This window comes from Rhinopithecus roxellana, chromosome 12 (genome assembly GCF_007565055.1).
Source record: "Rhinopithecus roxellana isolate Shanxi Qingling chromosome 12, ASM756505v1, whole genome shotgun sequence".
NCBI lineage: Eukaryota > Metazoa > Chordata > Mammalia > Primates > Cercopithecidae > Rhinopithecus > Rhinopithecus roxellana.
Window position 1 is genome coordinate 3065753 of NC_044560.1, and position 14406 is coordinate 3080158.

The window sequence follows — 14406 nt, forward strand, 5'->3', positions numbered from 1 at the left end:
CAGCTCTTCAGGGGTGCGGGTCTCACGCTCACCGCAGCAGCAGCACCACCTACAACAGCAGCACAGAGACCCCCTGCACCCCGCCATCTTCCTCCTTTACTGCCACTCTGGACCCCTCTACCACCCCCTCCCACCAAGGATCTGCGCCTCACGTGACTGGTCCCGGGACGGTCACGTGGCCCTCTCGAGCTCTGGGACTGAGAACGGGAGTGGCTGCAGACGGGTGGGGCGACGGCTCGCGTCACATGACGGTAAAGACACGGCCTCCAAAGAGACCTGTGGGCGCAGCCATGTTGGAGGCGGGGCTTCCGGTCACCCGCACCGGTGGTTTCCGCCCTGTCGGGCTCGCCTCTCCAGCAACCTGACACTTGGCGCCGCGCCCCTTATTGCGTTCCCCGCCCCTACAGAGGCCACACTGGTGCGGCCGGCGGGCGAGCGTTCTGAGTCACCCGGGACTGAAGGGTGAGTGTCGGCGAGGCCGGGGTCGCCGGGAGGGAGATCCTGGAGCCGGCGAACAACATCCCGGGGGCAAGGACGTGTTCATGGGCGGGGAGCGCTGGAGGCCGGCCTGCCTCTCTTCGTGGGGGGGGGGCTGCCGCCCCCCTCCGCGCACCCTTCGCGGGATTACTGTAACTCCCAATGGCTACCACCTCCAGCGACCGTCAACCCGCAGGCGAAGACTCACTTTCGCCCCATGCCTGGACGGAGGGGCCCCGGGAATGAGGGGCCCCTGAGCCAGAGGTGACGATCCCGCCCCCCTGACCGGCCCAGGCCCATGTCCTCGCCCCCATCGGTGACCCAGTGACCTGGTGACTCGATTCTCGCCCATCGGGGCGCCGAGACGGCTTCCGGCTCCTACCTTTTAGACCTGCCTCCCCGGCAAGCACCTGCAGAAGAGCGCTGGGCCCGGGGCACTGCGGTCCCTGGCGCCCTCTGCGTCCCGCTGCGCACGGGGGTCCACTGAGACCTTTCTGGGTGTCGTGGGCTTAGTATCCCAGTGCTTGGCGCAGACTAGGTGCTCAGTAAATGACAGAGGCTTATTTTAAGAGAGTGGCAGCGCCTGGTCCTTTGGCGCTCAGTGAATGTTGGCTATCACCGTGTGCCAAACTCTGGGGATACTCCAGGCAGGACACCGGTCCTGGTCTCAGGAAACTGGGAAAAGAGAAAGGAGACAGGCCTTTAACCCAGTTACAACCCAGGGTGCTATGGGAATCCAGCTGGTAACGGATAAATCGTGGGTGTTGGCTTACAAATATGGCACGTGCCTGGCATATACTAGGAATGCAGTAAGTCTTTGAAAATCAGAGAGTTTGCAGGTGGTTCAGCCTCCTCCCACTCTAGGTTCTGTTCCAGCAGGCAATTAACAAGGTGTTCCCTTAAACGCTGGAGAAAGGCCAACTGGCTGCTCTTGCTGTTACCCCTCTCCCCACCCCATGTTCCTCACTCCCCACCACCATCACCACTGAGAATCTGGAGTTTGAGGTCTGAATGAAAGAGAGTAGCCCTAGGGGGAGAAAGCTTTGGCCCAGGGTTCTTAGTCTGGAATCAACTCCTTGTCTTTGGATGCATCCACGCATAGTCTGCTCCTGTGCATGTATTTCAGGGGAGAGAAGCAGTGCATTTAATCAGATTGTCAGAAGAGTCTAAGACCCCAAATGGTTAGGTACACGGGGTTAATGGTGGACAGTCTGAAAGAAATGAACCTGACCTGGTCTTTCCTCTGTTGTGCCATGTTACCACACACTGATTCACTACTGTGTGTTTGTCCATTGCTGTGCAAGTGTTTTGTGTTTTTTTTTTTTTTTTTTTTTTTTTGAGACGGAGTCTCGCTCTGTCACCCAGGCTGAAATGCAGTGGCGCGATCTCGGCTCACTGCAAGCTCCACCTCCCGGGTTTACGCCATTCTCCTGCCTCAGCCTCCGAGTAGCTGGGACTACAGGCACCCACCATCTCGCCCGGCTAGGTTTTTGTATTTTTTAATAGAGACGGGGTTTCGCCATGTAGGCCAGGATGGTCTCCATCTCCTGACCTTGTGATCCACCCATCTCGGCCTCCCAAAGTGCTGGGATTACAGGCTTGAGCCACCGCGCCTGGCCGTGTTTTGTTTTTTTAAGTGTTTGTCTTATTTTCTTCACCAGACTGCCAGATGGCACTATGCCCTCTGTTGGCCTGGCTGTGCCCTGGTGGCTCTGATTACTTGTTTCTGTTTTTTTTTTTTTTTTGAGACGGAGTTTCGCTCTTGTGGCCCAGGCTGGAGTGCAATGGTACAATCTCAGTTCACCGCAATCTCTGCCTTTCGGGTTCAAGCGATTCTCCTGCCTCATCCTCCCGAGTAGCTGGGATTACAGGCGCCCACCACCAAGCCAGGCTAATTTTTATATTTTTAGTAGAGTCGGGGTTTCACCATGTTGATCAGGCTGGTCTCAAACTCCTGGCCTCAGGTGATCCACCCGCCTTGGCCTCCCAAAGTGCTGGGATTACAGGTGTGTTTTTTGTTTTTTTAAGAGATGGAGTCTCACTATGTTGCCCAGGCTGGCCTTGAACTCCTGGACTCAGGTGATCCTTCTGCCTCAGCCTTCCCAGTAGCTGGGTCACTGTGATGATTTTAATTGAATTCTGTGGTGTGTAAGAAGACCAGCCCGCAAGGCAAGCACATGGAGCAGCTTTTGTTCTGAGAAATTCGTGCCCTTACTGAACTTGGGTCTGGCTATTTTTGGAATATGGCCAGCGTCCAGTTCTAACCCACGACACGGTCTTTTTGGAGTAGCATGAACTCAGGACACATCTGGCTGCATAGTCAAACCCTCACTCCTTCCATCCTGCACACACACTGTTTCAAGTAACAGATGTTCCAGGCAGAGCCAGCCAGAGTGAGCTGTTCCTCATCTCCACCAACCCCTGCAATCTCTGCCCGAGTCCCCCTCCTTCCATCCGCCTCCCCTTGCTAGAGTCTCAGCCCTTCCTCCTCGCCTGGAAGTCTTGCCCCCGCCCCCTTGTGCTGGCTCTAGCTCAGGCCTCTTCCTTTGTCGCAGCTCCGCCCAGTTGAACACACCCGCTGGGGAAGGTGCCTCTGTTCCCTCCCCACGCACTCTGGGCCTAGCTGACAGAGATGGACCATCGAAAAGCCAGGGTCCTCCCAGCTGGGCACTACTGCCCCTCACTAGGAGTATGGGCCTCGCAGGCCGGCAGCATGAGGTTCTCTGTGCCACCTTCCATCAGGTAGCTGTCACCGAGGAGCACGTTGTAGTGCCGGGTGGGGGCTGCCTTGCATGCAAGGAACCTGGCAGCAGCGGAGGGCTAGGCTTTGAGTGAGGCGGCCCGACAGCCATAGCTGAGTAGCATGGAGCTACTGGGAGGGGGCAGTGTCACCTTTTTTGGCCTTCTTCCTGTGTGGAAATACAGCACCTCCGGCGTGAACCTGCCACTCAGGTGTCTCGATGTGCCGGGGGTGTGGCTGCCTGCCCCCTGATGCTCCCTGCCCCACCCCGTGCAGCAGGAACCTGGCCATGGTGAACGAAGCCAGAGGAAATGGCAGCCCCAACCCCTGTTTGGAGGGCAGTGCCAGCAGTAGCAGCGAGAGCTCCAAAGACAGTTCGAGATGTTCCACCCCGGGCCTGGACCCCGAGCGGCATGAGAGACTCCGGGACAAGATGAGGCGGCGAATGGAATCTGGTGACAAGTGGTTCTCCTTGGAATTCTTCCCTCCTCGAACTGCTGAGGGAGCTGTCAATCTCATCTCAAGGTAAATTGATGCAAGGTTAAGGTGGGGGTGGGGAGTGCTGGTTCCTGGGGAGCCAACTATCAGCCTTGAGGCTGGGCTGCCCTTTAACCCGGCAGAAAAAAGCAGCCAGAGCAGGCAGGAAGAAGAAGGCAGAGTGGGTCATCTGATCTGCAGCTTCTCTTGCCTGTAAAAGTCCCTCCACCGTGTCAAGAGTATTTTAGATACACTCTTCAATGGGTTAAAAATGTTGATTCTCACAGTATATTCTTTGGTGGAACTTGGGGGCTGGATCACGAGTGCAGTTTAGGAAGTCACAAAGCAGTGAGAATGTTTTCAGCAAGTTAGAAATTTGGATTATGCTTCCTGAAATCTAGAAATGCCAACTGAATTACATTAGCACTTCATGAATTGCAGTCTTGTTTTTTTTTTTAAGTTTATGGCTTTTACTGTTTGCACTTCTCACGTGTCACTCCCAAGTTTTTGAAGTTTAAACGCACAAGGATGTTTAAATACACCGCTGATAGCTTGTAACACAAGTACTTGTGTACATCCAGGCTTTTGAGTCTCGTTTCGGAACTTGGCCTTGGTCTGCACAACTGTAAGCTGCTGCACAGGACTTGGGGGTGGCATGAAAGAAACGTGAGTCTGCCAACCCTCTTTCTAACCGTTCCTACGGCGAGGCTGTGCTTGCCACGGTTAGGATTCCACTAACTCTCAACCATGATGTCTTAACTCACCTGAGATAATAAATGGGCAAACGCTGTGAAAAGTCTTAAGTGCTGCTCTCACAAAATGGTGGCGCCGTTATTGTGTCTTACCTCTGTAATAGTGATCACAACGGCACCTCATATATACTGAGTATTCGGTTTGTACACCAGGCACTGTTCTAAGTGCTGTGGAACCAGCTGCCATCATATTCTCCTAGTGTTGTTATGGTTTTTTTGTTGTTGTTGCTTTATTTATTTATTTTTTTTGAGACGGAGTCTTACTCTGTGGCCCAGGCCCGAGTGCAGTGGTGTGATCTCAGCTCACTGCAAGCTCCGCCTCCTGGCTCAAGCGATTCTCCTGCCTCTGCCTCCCAAGTAGCTGGGATTACAGGCACCCACCACCACACCCAGCTAATTTTTGTATTTTTAGTAGAGATGGGGTTTCACCATGTTGGCCAGGCTGGTCTTGAACTCCTGACCTCAAATAATCTGCCTGCCTCAGCCTCCCAAAGTGCTGGGATTACAGGCGTGAGCCACTGCGCTCAGCCTCCTAGTGTTATTATGAAGTGGGTACTATTATCTGTCGCGTCTTACAAATAAGGAAACAGAACTCACAGAAGTTAAGTAATGTACCCAAGATCATACATCTATAAGTAGCAAAGCCAGGATATGAACACTGATTGGTCTGTCTCCAACCTTCATTTATGCTTCTCTAACTCCTGGGCCCCATGGGAAGGCAGTGAGGGATGGTATTTCCCCTGGAACCTCTCTTCAGAAACAAACCCCCTACAGGTTTGACCGGATGGCGGCAGGCGGCCCCCTCTTCATAGATGTGACCTGGCATCCAGCAGGTGACCCTGGCTCAGACAAGGAGACCTCCTCCATCATGATTGCCAGCACCGCTGTGAACTATTGTGGCCTGGAGACCATCCTGCACATGACCTGCTGCTGTCAGCGCCTGGAGGAGATCACGGGCCATCTGCACAAAGCCAAGCAGCTGGGCCTGAAGAACATCATGGCGCTGCGGGGAGGTGTGGAGCCAGCACTCCCCTACACTCTGGGTTCTAGCTTTCCCAGAGGCCACTTGTAGCCTGAACTTGGTTCCTGAAATGGTCCTTTACTGCTCCCTGGGCCCCACGCTGAGGATCCGCAGGATCCCATCCCCGCCAGTAGTGTCAGCAGGCGTTGTGGGCAGTGAGTCACCCTGGGCACCACACACAGGCAGCCACCTCTTCCAACTCTTGACCTCGACGTAGGAGTTCCGTCGGGAATGAGTCGCAGCCTGATAACCCTCTGCCCTGCCTATACCACTGCATCGATTGCTGGCTGGACCCAGTACTTGGCCCAATCACAGAGTATCCAGGAGTGAGAATAGCCGGTTAGGCCTCTTGTGCCTGCTGTCGTCAGGCCACCCAAGAGTGGGAAGAGGGAGCCTGAGGGGTGGGGTCCTGTGGCCTCCTGCTCCCCACCACAAGACCCCTTCACTTGAGTAGAAAATTCTCCCAGGAGGCAGGAGCCCTAAGGCCGTGGGATGGGAGAGGGTGGCAGGCATGCCCAGGTAGAAGTAGGGAAGGGCTCTCCAATCCTCCAGGCACAGTGAGGAGCGGCAGTGGTCTCCTATTCTCCACCGCCAGCACAGGGTCAGCACGCAGTGAATACTGAACGGGTGGGCTGCTTTCTTCCCTCTCGCTGTCTTACCAAGGGCTAGAAAGAGAAGAACCAAACCTAAATAATACGAAGTTTCTGCCTTTCAGGGACTCGCAGTCCTAGGTGTCAGGGCTAGGTAGAGGGAACAGAAAGGCTCTCTGGAGGTTGGGTGAGACCCAGTGACCATGACCTCCACCAACCCTGCAGACCCCATAGGTGACCAGTGGGAAGAGGAGGAGGGAGGCTTCAACTACGCAGTGGACCTGGTGAAGCACATCCGAAGTGAGTTTGGTGACTACTTTGACCTCTGTGTGGCAGGTGAGTGACTGGATCATCCTGGTGGTGGGGATGGAGCTAGGGAGGCTCAGATAGCCTGTCGGTGTTCGGTGCAGGACACAGTGATCAGATGCACCTATGGGTCCATGCTGGATGAGGGACATGCAGAGGTGAACTGTACCATGTCCTTGCTCCTTTTGTATCACCTACTCCCTTCCTGGGCCTGCCACCATCGACCCTTAGCTTTTTGTTCCTCTGCCTGGCTGTGCCCTTAGCCTGCTTCTAGGCCCTATTCTTTTCTTTAAAACAAAAGAGGGGGCTGGGCACGGTGGCTCACGCCTGTAATCCCAGCACTTTGGGAGGCCGAGGCAGGCAGATCACCTGAGGTCAGGAGTTGGAGACCAGCCTGGCCAACATGGCGAAACCCCATCTACTAAAAATACAAAAATTAGCCGGGTATGGTGGTGCACGCCTGTAGTCCCAGCTACTCGGGAGGCTGAGCCAGGAGAATCCCTTGGACCCAGAAGGCGGAGGTTGCAATAAGCCGAGAGTGTGCCACTGCACTCCAGCCTCAGTGAGAGAGCGAGACTACATCTCAAAGAAAACAGAACAAAACACCCCACAAAAGAGGGAAATTTACTAACAGGATTCCAGAGGGCAGGGAACCCAAGGTCAGGCGATGGCTTCAGATCTCACGAGGCACTGGAAGAGGTCAAAATGCAAGGACCTCCCTCATTCCCTCTGGCGCCACAGGGTCCCCCGTCTCCACTTCCCACTGCACATCTGTGCTTCGTCTGGGAGACCTGATGCCCATGCTTTTCCACACACCTGGCCTGCTCCTGAGTGTGCAGAGTGTCAGCTCCAGCCAGTTCCCCAGGCTAATGGATGGGCCTCTGTTCCAAATTCCCTGGAGAGACATTCACGATTGGCCACCGCCACAAGACCAGGTTTACCCAACAGAAATGGGTGGGTTGGACTTCCCTCCCACCCTTGAAGCTAAAGGCTGGGATTGAGCCCTCGGCATCTCAGACAGGGCTCAGGTATGGCGAGGCAGTGTGTGCCAGGGACAGGAATTCCTGGGATTGGCACATTTTCTGGGATGACAGTTTTTTGCCAATATTTTGGGAGAAATCCTACCATTTTTATATTAAACATGGCTACGTTATGGAGTGGCATCTAAAGTGATAGGAACTAAAAAAAAAAAAAAAAAAGGCCGGGTGCAGTGACTCAAGCCTATAATCCTAGCACTCTGGGAAGCCAAAGTGGGCAGATCATGAGGTCAGGAGTTCGAGACCATCCTGTCCAACATAGTGAAACCCCGTCTCTACTAAAAATACAAAAATTAGCCAGGCATGGTGGCGCGTGCTTGTAGTCCCAGCTACTCAGTAGGCTGAGGCAGGAGAATCGCTTGAACCTGGGAGGCGGAGCTTGCAGTGAGCCGAGATCATGCCAATGCACTGTAGCCTGGGCAACAGAGCAAGACTCCGTCTCAAAACAAACAAACAAAAACCATGTGACTTCAAGAAAATTACTTGTTGTGGGTGACTTTGGCCTTGTCCCTAACCCCCCATGGATATGTCTATTCTGTCAACAGGGGTGTTTAGGTGTTAAGTCTGGGAAGCACTGATTAGGAGTCAGAGAACAGGCACTTCCAACTGTTAAATTGTCATCGCTTGTATCAGCCACAATATAGTCAGTTAATGGGGGAGTGTGCACCAGTGATGGGCGTTATGTGATCATGATTGGAAACTAGCGAAGCTATGAGCTCACAGTTGCTGAATGGTTTCTTACTTTGCTTATCAAGTGGGTAATGAAGATCAGTGAATTAGAAAACACCAACCTGTTGGGCATGGTAGCTCATGCCTGTAATCCCAGAGCTTTGGGAGACTGAGGCAGGAGATCAAGACCAGCCTGGGGCAACCTAGTGAGAGTCCGTCTCTACAGAAAATACACAAAAAATTTAAAAAGAAAGCACTCAGCTCTTCATGATAGAAAAATAGAGTAAATAGGCCAGGCGCGGTGGCTCAAGCCTGTAATCCCAGCACTTTGGGAGGCCGAGACGGGCGGATCACGAGGTCAGGAGATCGAGACCATCCTGGCTAACATGGTGAAACCCCATCTCTACTAAAAAATACAAAAAACTAGCCGGGCGAGGTGGCGGGCGCCTGTAGTCCCAGCTACTCGGGAGGCTGAGGCAGGAGAATGGCATAAACCCGGGAGGCGGAGCTTGCAGTGAGCTGAGATCCGGCCACTGCACTCCAGCCCGGGCGATAGAGCGAGACTCCGTCTCAAAAAAAAAAAAAGAAAAATAGAGTAAATAGCAAAATCTATATGTAATCAAATGCTAGATTTGTTCGGTAGTATTTAGGTATTATACCTATAGTTTCAGCTGTTAAAAAGCCTTGTTGTTTCTGAAATTCCTACTGGGAAAACAGCTTTGTTATTGAAAGTGTGAAGCCCCAGTGCTTTTTTTTTTTTTTTTTTTTTTTTTTTTTTTGAGACGGAGTCTCGCTCTGTCGCCCGGGCTGGAGTGCAGTGGCCGGATCTCAGCTCACTGCAAGCTCCGCCTCCCGGGTTTACGCCATTCTCCTGCCTCAGCCTCCCCAGTAGCTGGGACTACAGGCGCCCGCCACCTCGCCCGGCTAGTTTTTTGTATCTTTTAGTAGAGACGGGGTTTCACCGTGTTAGCCAGGATGGTCTCGATCTCCTGACCTCGTGATCTGCCCGTCTCGGCCTCCCAAAGTGCCGGGATTACAGGCTTGAGCCACCGCGCCCGGCCGAAGCCCCAGTGCTTTATCCCCCACTCCCTTACCCCTGGAAACCGTAGTTTTTGTATTCATTTTTGTGACTCTGGGTTTCTTAAGAACAGAACTGCCTTATCAGAGCAGAGCAGCTTGGCTTTCCGCCTTTCTCAGGGTTCTGCCCTGGGCTTGGGCTGACGAAACCAGCACTCCGTGTCGTTACATGAGGGCCTGTGGTCGTGCTACTTGCCTGACCAAGCAAGGCTGCTAGTAAGTTTAGTCATTTAGGAAAGGGGTCAGAGAGTTCACAGAGCCAGTAAGGAGCCTATGGGACACCTGGTCTCACCTTCCCAAGCAATTCCAGAATCCTGTCTTGGGCATCCACTGCCCCTGTGTTTTCAGGCTCCGGGAGCTCATTGTTTTGTGGGTGGCTTGTTGTGCTCTAGGCAGCTCTCTGAACCGGATGCCGGTTTTGCCATTAGAAATAGCACAGAATAGGCCGGGCGCGGTGGCTCAAGCCTGTAATCCCAGCACTTTGGGAGGCCGAGACGGGCGGATCACAAGGTCAGGAGATCGAGACCATCCTGGCTAACACGGTGAAACCCCGTCTCTACTAAAAATACAAAAAACTAGCCGGGCGAGGTGGCGGCGCCTGTAGTCCCAGCTACTCAGGAGGCTGAGGCAGGAGAATGGCGTGAACCCTGGGAGGCGGAGCTTGCAGTGAGCTGAGATCTGGCCACTGCACTCCAGTCTGGGTGACAGAGCGAGACTCCGTCTCAAAAAAAAAAAAAAAAAGAAACAGCACAGAATATGACTAATAAAGAACTTGACTAGGGAGCTGGGTACAGTGGCTCATGCCTGTAATCTCAGCACTTTGGGAGGCTAAAGTGGGAAGATTGCTTGAGTCCCGAAGTTCCAGACAAACCTGGGCAAGATAGCAAGACCCCATCTCTAAAAAATAAAGAATTAATTAAAAAAAAAATTTTTAATTAGCCAGATGTGGTGGCATGCATCTGTAGTCCCAGCTCCTCAGGCGACTGAAGTGGGAAGATCACTTGTGCCCAGGAGGTCGAGGCTGCAGTGAGCCATGATTGCACGACTGCACTGTAGCCTGGGTGACAGAGCGAGACCCTGTCTCTGAAACAAAACAAAACAGAAAAACTCACCTACGGTGGATCCTTTTTCCCCAGGACAGACCTTTGGACATTTGAAAGGAGTTTCTGTATTCTCTTCACTCTTTTCTTTCCTCTTTTTTTTTTTTTTTTGAGACAGAGTTTTGCTCTCGTTGCCCAGGCTGGAATGCAATGGTATGATCTCGGCTCACTGCAACCTCTGCCTCGCGGATTCAAGCAATTTTCCAATTTTCCTGTCTCAGCCTCCTGAGTAGCTGAGATTATGGGCATGTACCACCGCACATGGCTAATTTTTGTGTTTTTAGTAGAGACAGGGTTTCACCGCGTTGGCCAGGCTGGTCTTGAACTCCTGACCTCAGGTCATCCTCCTGCCTTGGCCTCCCAAAGTGCTGGGATTACAGGCATGAGCCACCACACCCTGCCATCCGTTCTTTTCTTTGAACAAAACATCACTTTCTTCAGTTCTTCCTTGGGTAACTTGATTTCTAGCTTTTCACAGTCTCGGACCCCTGAGTAATTTCAATGTTACATTAAAAACAATGTTTAGGCCGGGCGCAGTGGCTCAAGCCTGTAATCTCAGCACTTTGGGAGGCCGAGACGGGCGGATCACGAGGTCAGGAGATCGAGACCATCCTGGCGAACACGGTGAAACCCCGTCTCTACTAAAAAAATACAAAAAACTAGCCGGGCGAGGTGGCAGGCGCCTGTAATCCCAGCTACTTGGGAGGCTGAGGCAGGAGAATGGCGTGAACCTGGGAGGCAGAGCTTGCAGTGAGCTGAGATCCGGCCACTGCACTCCAGCCTGGGCGACAGAGGGAGACTCCGTCTCAAAAAAAGAAAAAAGAAAAAACAATGTTTAATCCAGTGCCTAAAGAAAAGTCAAGCTTTTCTTTTTAACAATGTTTAATCTAGTGCCTAAAGAAAAGTCAACCCCAGATGCTCTGCTAACTGTAGCATTTTCTCTCATCCATGGCCACCAAGTGCAGGCCAGATTTGCTTGGCTGCTCAAGGCAGGACAATGTGGGAGTTTGGAGCAATCCACCCGATTCTTAGAAGGGGGCTCTGAACCACCTCCCCTGAGAGTCATCTCCAAGGTCGGAAGCATATCAGTCATGAGCCCAGCCATTTACCGTTTTAGTTCAGGCCATGCTGTGCTGTTGGAAGGTGCAAGATCGGAGCCTCTGAAGCAGAGGGCTCTCTGTGCCCAGTCCCTGTGGTCTCTTCATCCCTCACCTTGAACAGGTGGAGGCCAGCCTTTCCCGACTGTCATCCCTATTGGCAGGTTACCCCAAAGGCCACCCCGAAGCAGGGAGCTTTGAGGCTGACCTGAAGCACTTGAAGGAGAAGGTGTCCGCAGGAGCCGATTTCATCATCACGCAGCTTTTCTTTGAGGCTGACACATTCTTCCGCTTTGTGAAGGCATGCACCAACATGGGTATCACTTGCCCCATCATCCCCGGGATCTTTCCCATCCAGGTAAGGGGCCCAGCAGGGCCTATAAGCTCCCTCCACCCTACTCCCACTGCATCGTCCTCGCATAGGCTGGGGGCTCTGGGTGGAGTGCTGAGTTCACTGAGTTCTTCCCAGATCCCCTCTCAGGTCCAGAACTTGCACAGCGTTGCTTGACCACCCCATTTTGGTTACCTCTAATTTTCCCCCCAAATCCCAACAACAGTGTCTATTGAGGGGTTTGTTGTACTTTGGCCGACAGGCATCACCAAAAGGGATTCTCATTCTCTTTACAAATCCTGGTTAAGCCAGTGTTTCCCAAATGTGGTGGTCATCAGAACCACTTGATAAGCTTTTCCAAAAAATGGATCTCCAGGCTCCACCCCTGGAAGTTCTGATTCAGTAAATCTGAGGGAGGCCCTGGGAGTTTGTGTTTTGCCTCTTGAGCTTGGCAGGTGGTTCTGATGATCAGTGCAGCATGGGGACAACTGGGTGAGATGACACCATGTTATCAATAGACGCATCTAGGGCTAAAAGGCTGGCTCAACCCAGGGCTGGAATGCTTAGGGAAGCTGCTCTACTCTGTAAAAGGTGGAAAGCCTGGGCATAGTGGCACGTGCCTGTAGTCCCAGCCACTTGAGAAGCTGAGGCAGGAGGATGGCTTGAACCCTGGCGTTTGAGAACAGCAAGACACATCTCTAAAAACAGAAAAAAAGGGCAGAAAACAGCAGGTCAAGCTCAGGTGTGCTCCTGGCATATGACCAGATTTTCCTGGCTCCCTCTGCCTGACACTGCAGTTGGTGCAGAGGACGGAAGGGGGTGGGAGACGGGCTGGCCAATGGCTGCCACAGCCCCTCGTGTTTTGGACAGGGCTACCACTCCCTTCGGCAGCTTGTGAAGCTGTCCAAACTAGAGGTGCCACAGGAGATCAAGGACGTGATTGAGCCAATCAAAGACAATGATGCTGCCATCCGCAACTATGGCATCGAGCTGGCTGTGAGCCTGTGCCACGAGCTTCTGGCCAGTGGCTTGGTGCCAGGCCTCCACTTCTACACCCTCAACCGCGAGATGGCTACCACAGAGGTGCTGAAGCGCCTGGGGATGTGGACTGAGGACCCCAGGTGAGGGCAGTGGCCCAGAGAACCCCAGAGGGGGGTCCAAGAGCAGTCCCGGCTGCAGTGCTGGCTCCTCATGGTGGTACAGACATATGTCTGACTAGCTGGGCACACCGAGGGCTCCAGTCTCAGAGGGCATCAGATGGAAGAACCCAGCCTCAGTGGTGCTCCCCTGCTTCCGGCTCCCTCTAACCAGTCCCTCGTCTCAGTTCTCTGTCCCCATCCTCACCCAGGCGTCCCCTGCCCTGGGCTCTCAGCGCCCACCCCAAGCGCCGAGAAGAAGATGTACGTCCCATCTTCTGGGCCTCCAGACCAAAGAGTTACATCTACCGTACCCAGGAGTGGGACGAGTTCCCCAACGGCCGCTGGTGAGGGCCTGCAGACCTTCCTTGCAAATACATCTTTGTTCTTGGGAGGAGGGCAGAAGTTGTTTGCATGCTTGTGGTTGACCTGGGAGGAGTCAGGACAGGATTTCCAGGAATGGCCTCCTGGGCCTGTGGTGGCACTGCCCTCTGTCAGGAGTGTACCCTGACCTCTGGGCACCCCTCTGCCAGGGGCAATTCCTCTTCCCCTGCCTTTGGGGAGCTGAAGGACTACTACCTCTTCTACCTGAAGAGCAAGTCCCCCAGGGAGTTGCTGCTGAAGATGTGGGGGGAGGAGCTGACCAGTGAAGAAAGTGTCTTTGAAGTCTTTGTTCTCTACCTCTCGGGAGAGCCAAACCGGAATGGTCACAAAGTGAGTCATGCTGGGCTGGGGTCCCTGGTTCATCCCCTGCCCCTGGCCTGACCCCAGCTGCAGGCCAGGCTGTGGGGCTGTGACTTCCCCACCCTGTGCCCTCCTCTCCATGCTGTGGACATGGCACCTTGGCAAAGGGAGAAGGGTGAGTTGAGAGACCTCCGCCTGGAAGGGCTTAGGGAGGCAAAGACAGGCTGGGTCTTTGTTGGGGGCCGTGAGAGGGACTTGGGGTGCCAAACCTGATGGTCACCCCAGGCGGCTCACCGTCTCTCCCAGGTGACTTGCCTGCCCTGGAACGATGAACCCCTGGCAGCCGAGACCAGCCTGCTGAAGGAGGAGCTGCTGCGGGTGAACCGCCAGGGCATCCTCACCATCAACTCACAGCCCAACATCAATGGGAAGCCGTCCTCCGACCCCATCGTGGGCTGGGGCCCCAGCGGGGGCTATGTCTTCCAGAAGGTGTGGTAGGGAGGCATGGGGTGCCCCCTCTCTTGACAGGCACCCATGGGTTCCCCAGAGCTTAGGGCAGAGCAACCTGCCTCTCCTGGGCTCTTAATTTTGAATGAGCATGGAGCAGAGCGGATGGGAGCTCATGCTTTAAGTCAGATAGACCTGGCTGGGCACCGAGCCCAGCCAGCACTTTGGGAGGCTGAGGCGGGAGGATCACTTGAGCCCAGGAGTTCGAGACCATCCTGGGCAACATGGTGAAACCCCTTCTCTACAAAAAATACAAAAATGACCCAGGCATGGTGGTACACACCTGTAGTCCCAGGTACTTGGGGGGCTGAGGTGAGAGGATCGCTTGAACCCGAGAGATCGAGGCTCCAGTAAGCCATATTTGTGCCACTGAACTCCAGCCTGGCCCACAAAGTGAGACCCTGT

The 14406-nt window shown here is 53.8% G+C and overlaps 2 protein-coding genes across 9 annotated transcripts in view; one reads left to right on the forward strand and one right to left on the reverse strand.

Annotated features, from left to right (window-relative positions):
- CLCN6 (chloride voltage-gated channel 6) overlaps nt 1–281 on the reverse strand; it is a 38897-nt gene extending 38616 nt beyond the window's left edge. For 2 of the 4 annotated variants that reach the window (XR_747305.2, XM_010357372.2), the window contains exon 1: nt 1–281. Coding sequence is in view for 2 of the 4 variants with exons in the window: in XM_010357372.2 (XP_010355674.1) it covers nt 1–87 (87 nt within the window). In the remaining 2 variants the exon portion in view is untranslated. The other 2 variants (XM_030942219.1, XM_030942218.1) reach the window with 2 other exon arrangements.
- MTHFR (methylenetetrahydrofolate reductase) overlaps nt 252–14406 on the forward strand; it is a 21575-nt gene continuing 7420 nt past the window's right edge. Inside the window, exons 1-9 of one of the 5 annotated variants that reach the window (XM_010357370.2) lie at nt 252–462; nt 3494–3742; nt 5221–5459; nt 6283–6393; nt 11508–11701; nt 12545–12795; nt 13023–13157; nt 13344–13524; nt 13801–13983. In XM_010357370.2, the coding sequence (XP_010355672.1) occupies nt 3507–3742; nt 5221–5459; nt 6283–6393; nt 11508–11701; nt 12545–12795; nt 13023–13157; nt 13344–13524; nt 13801–13983 (1530 nt within the window). In that variant the 5' untranslated portion in view covers nt 252–462; nt 3494–3506. The other 4 variants (XM_030942222.1, XM_030942220.1, XM_030942221.1 and 1 more) reach the window with 4 other exon arrangements.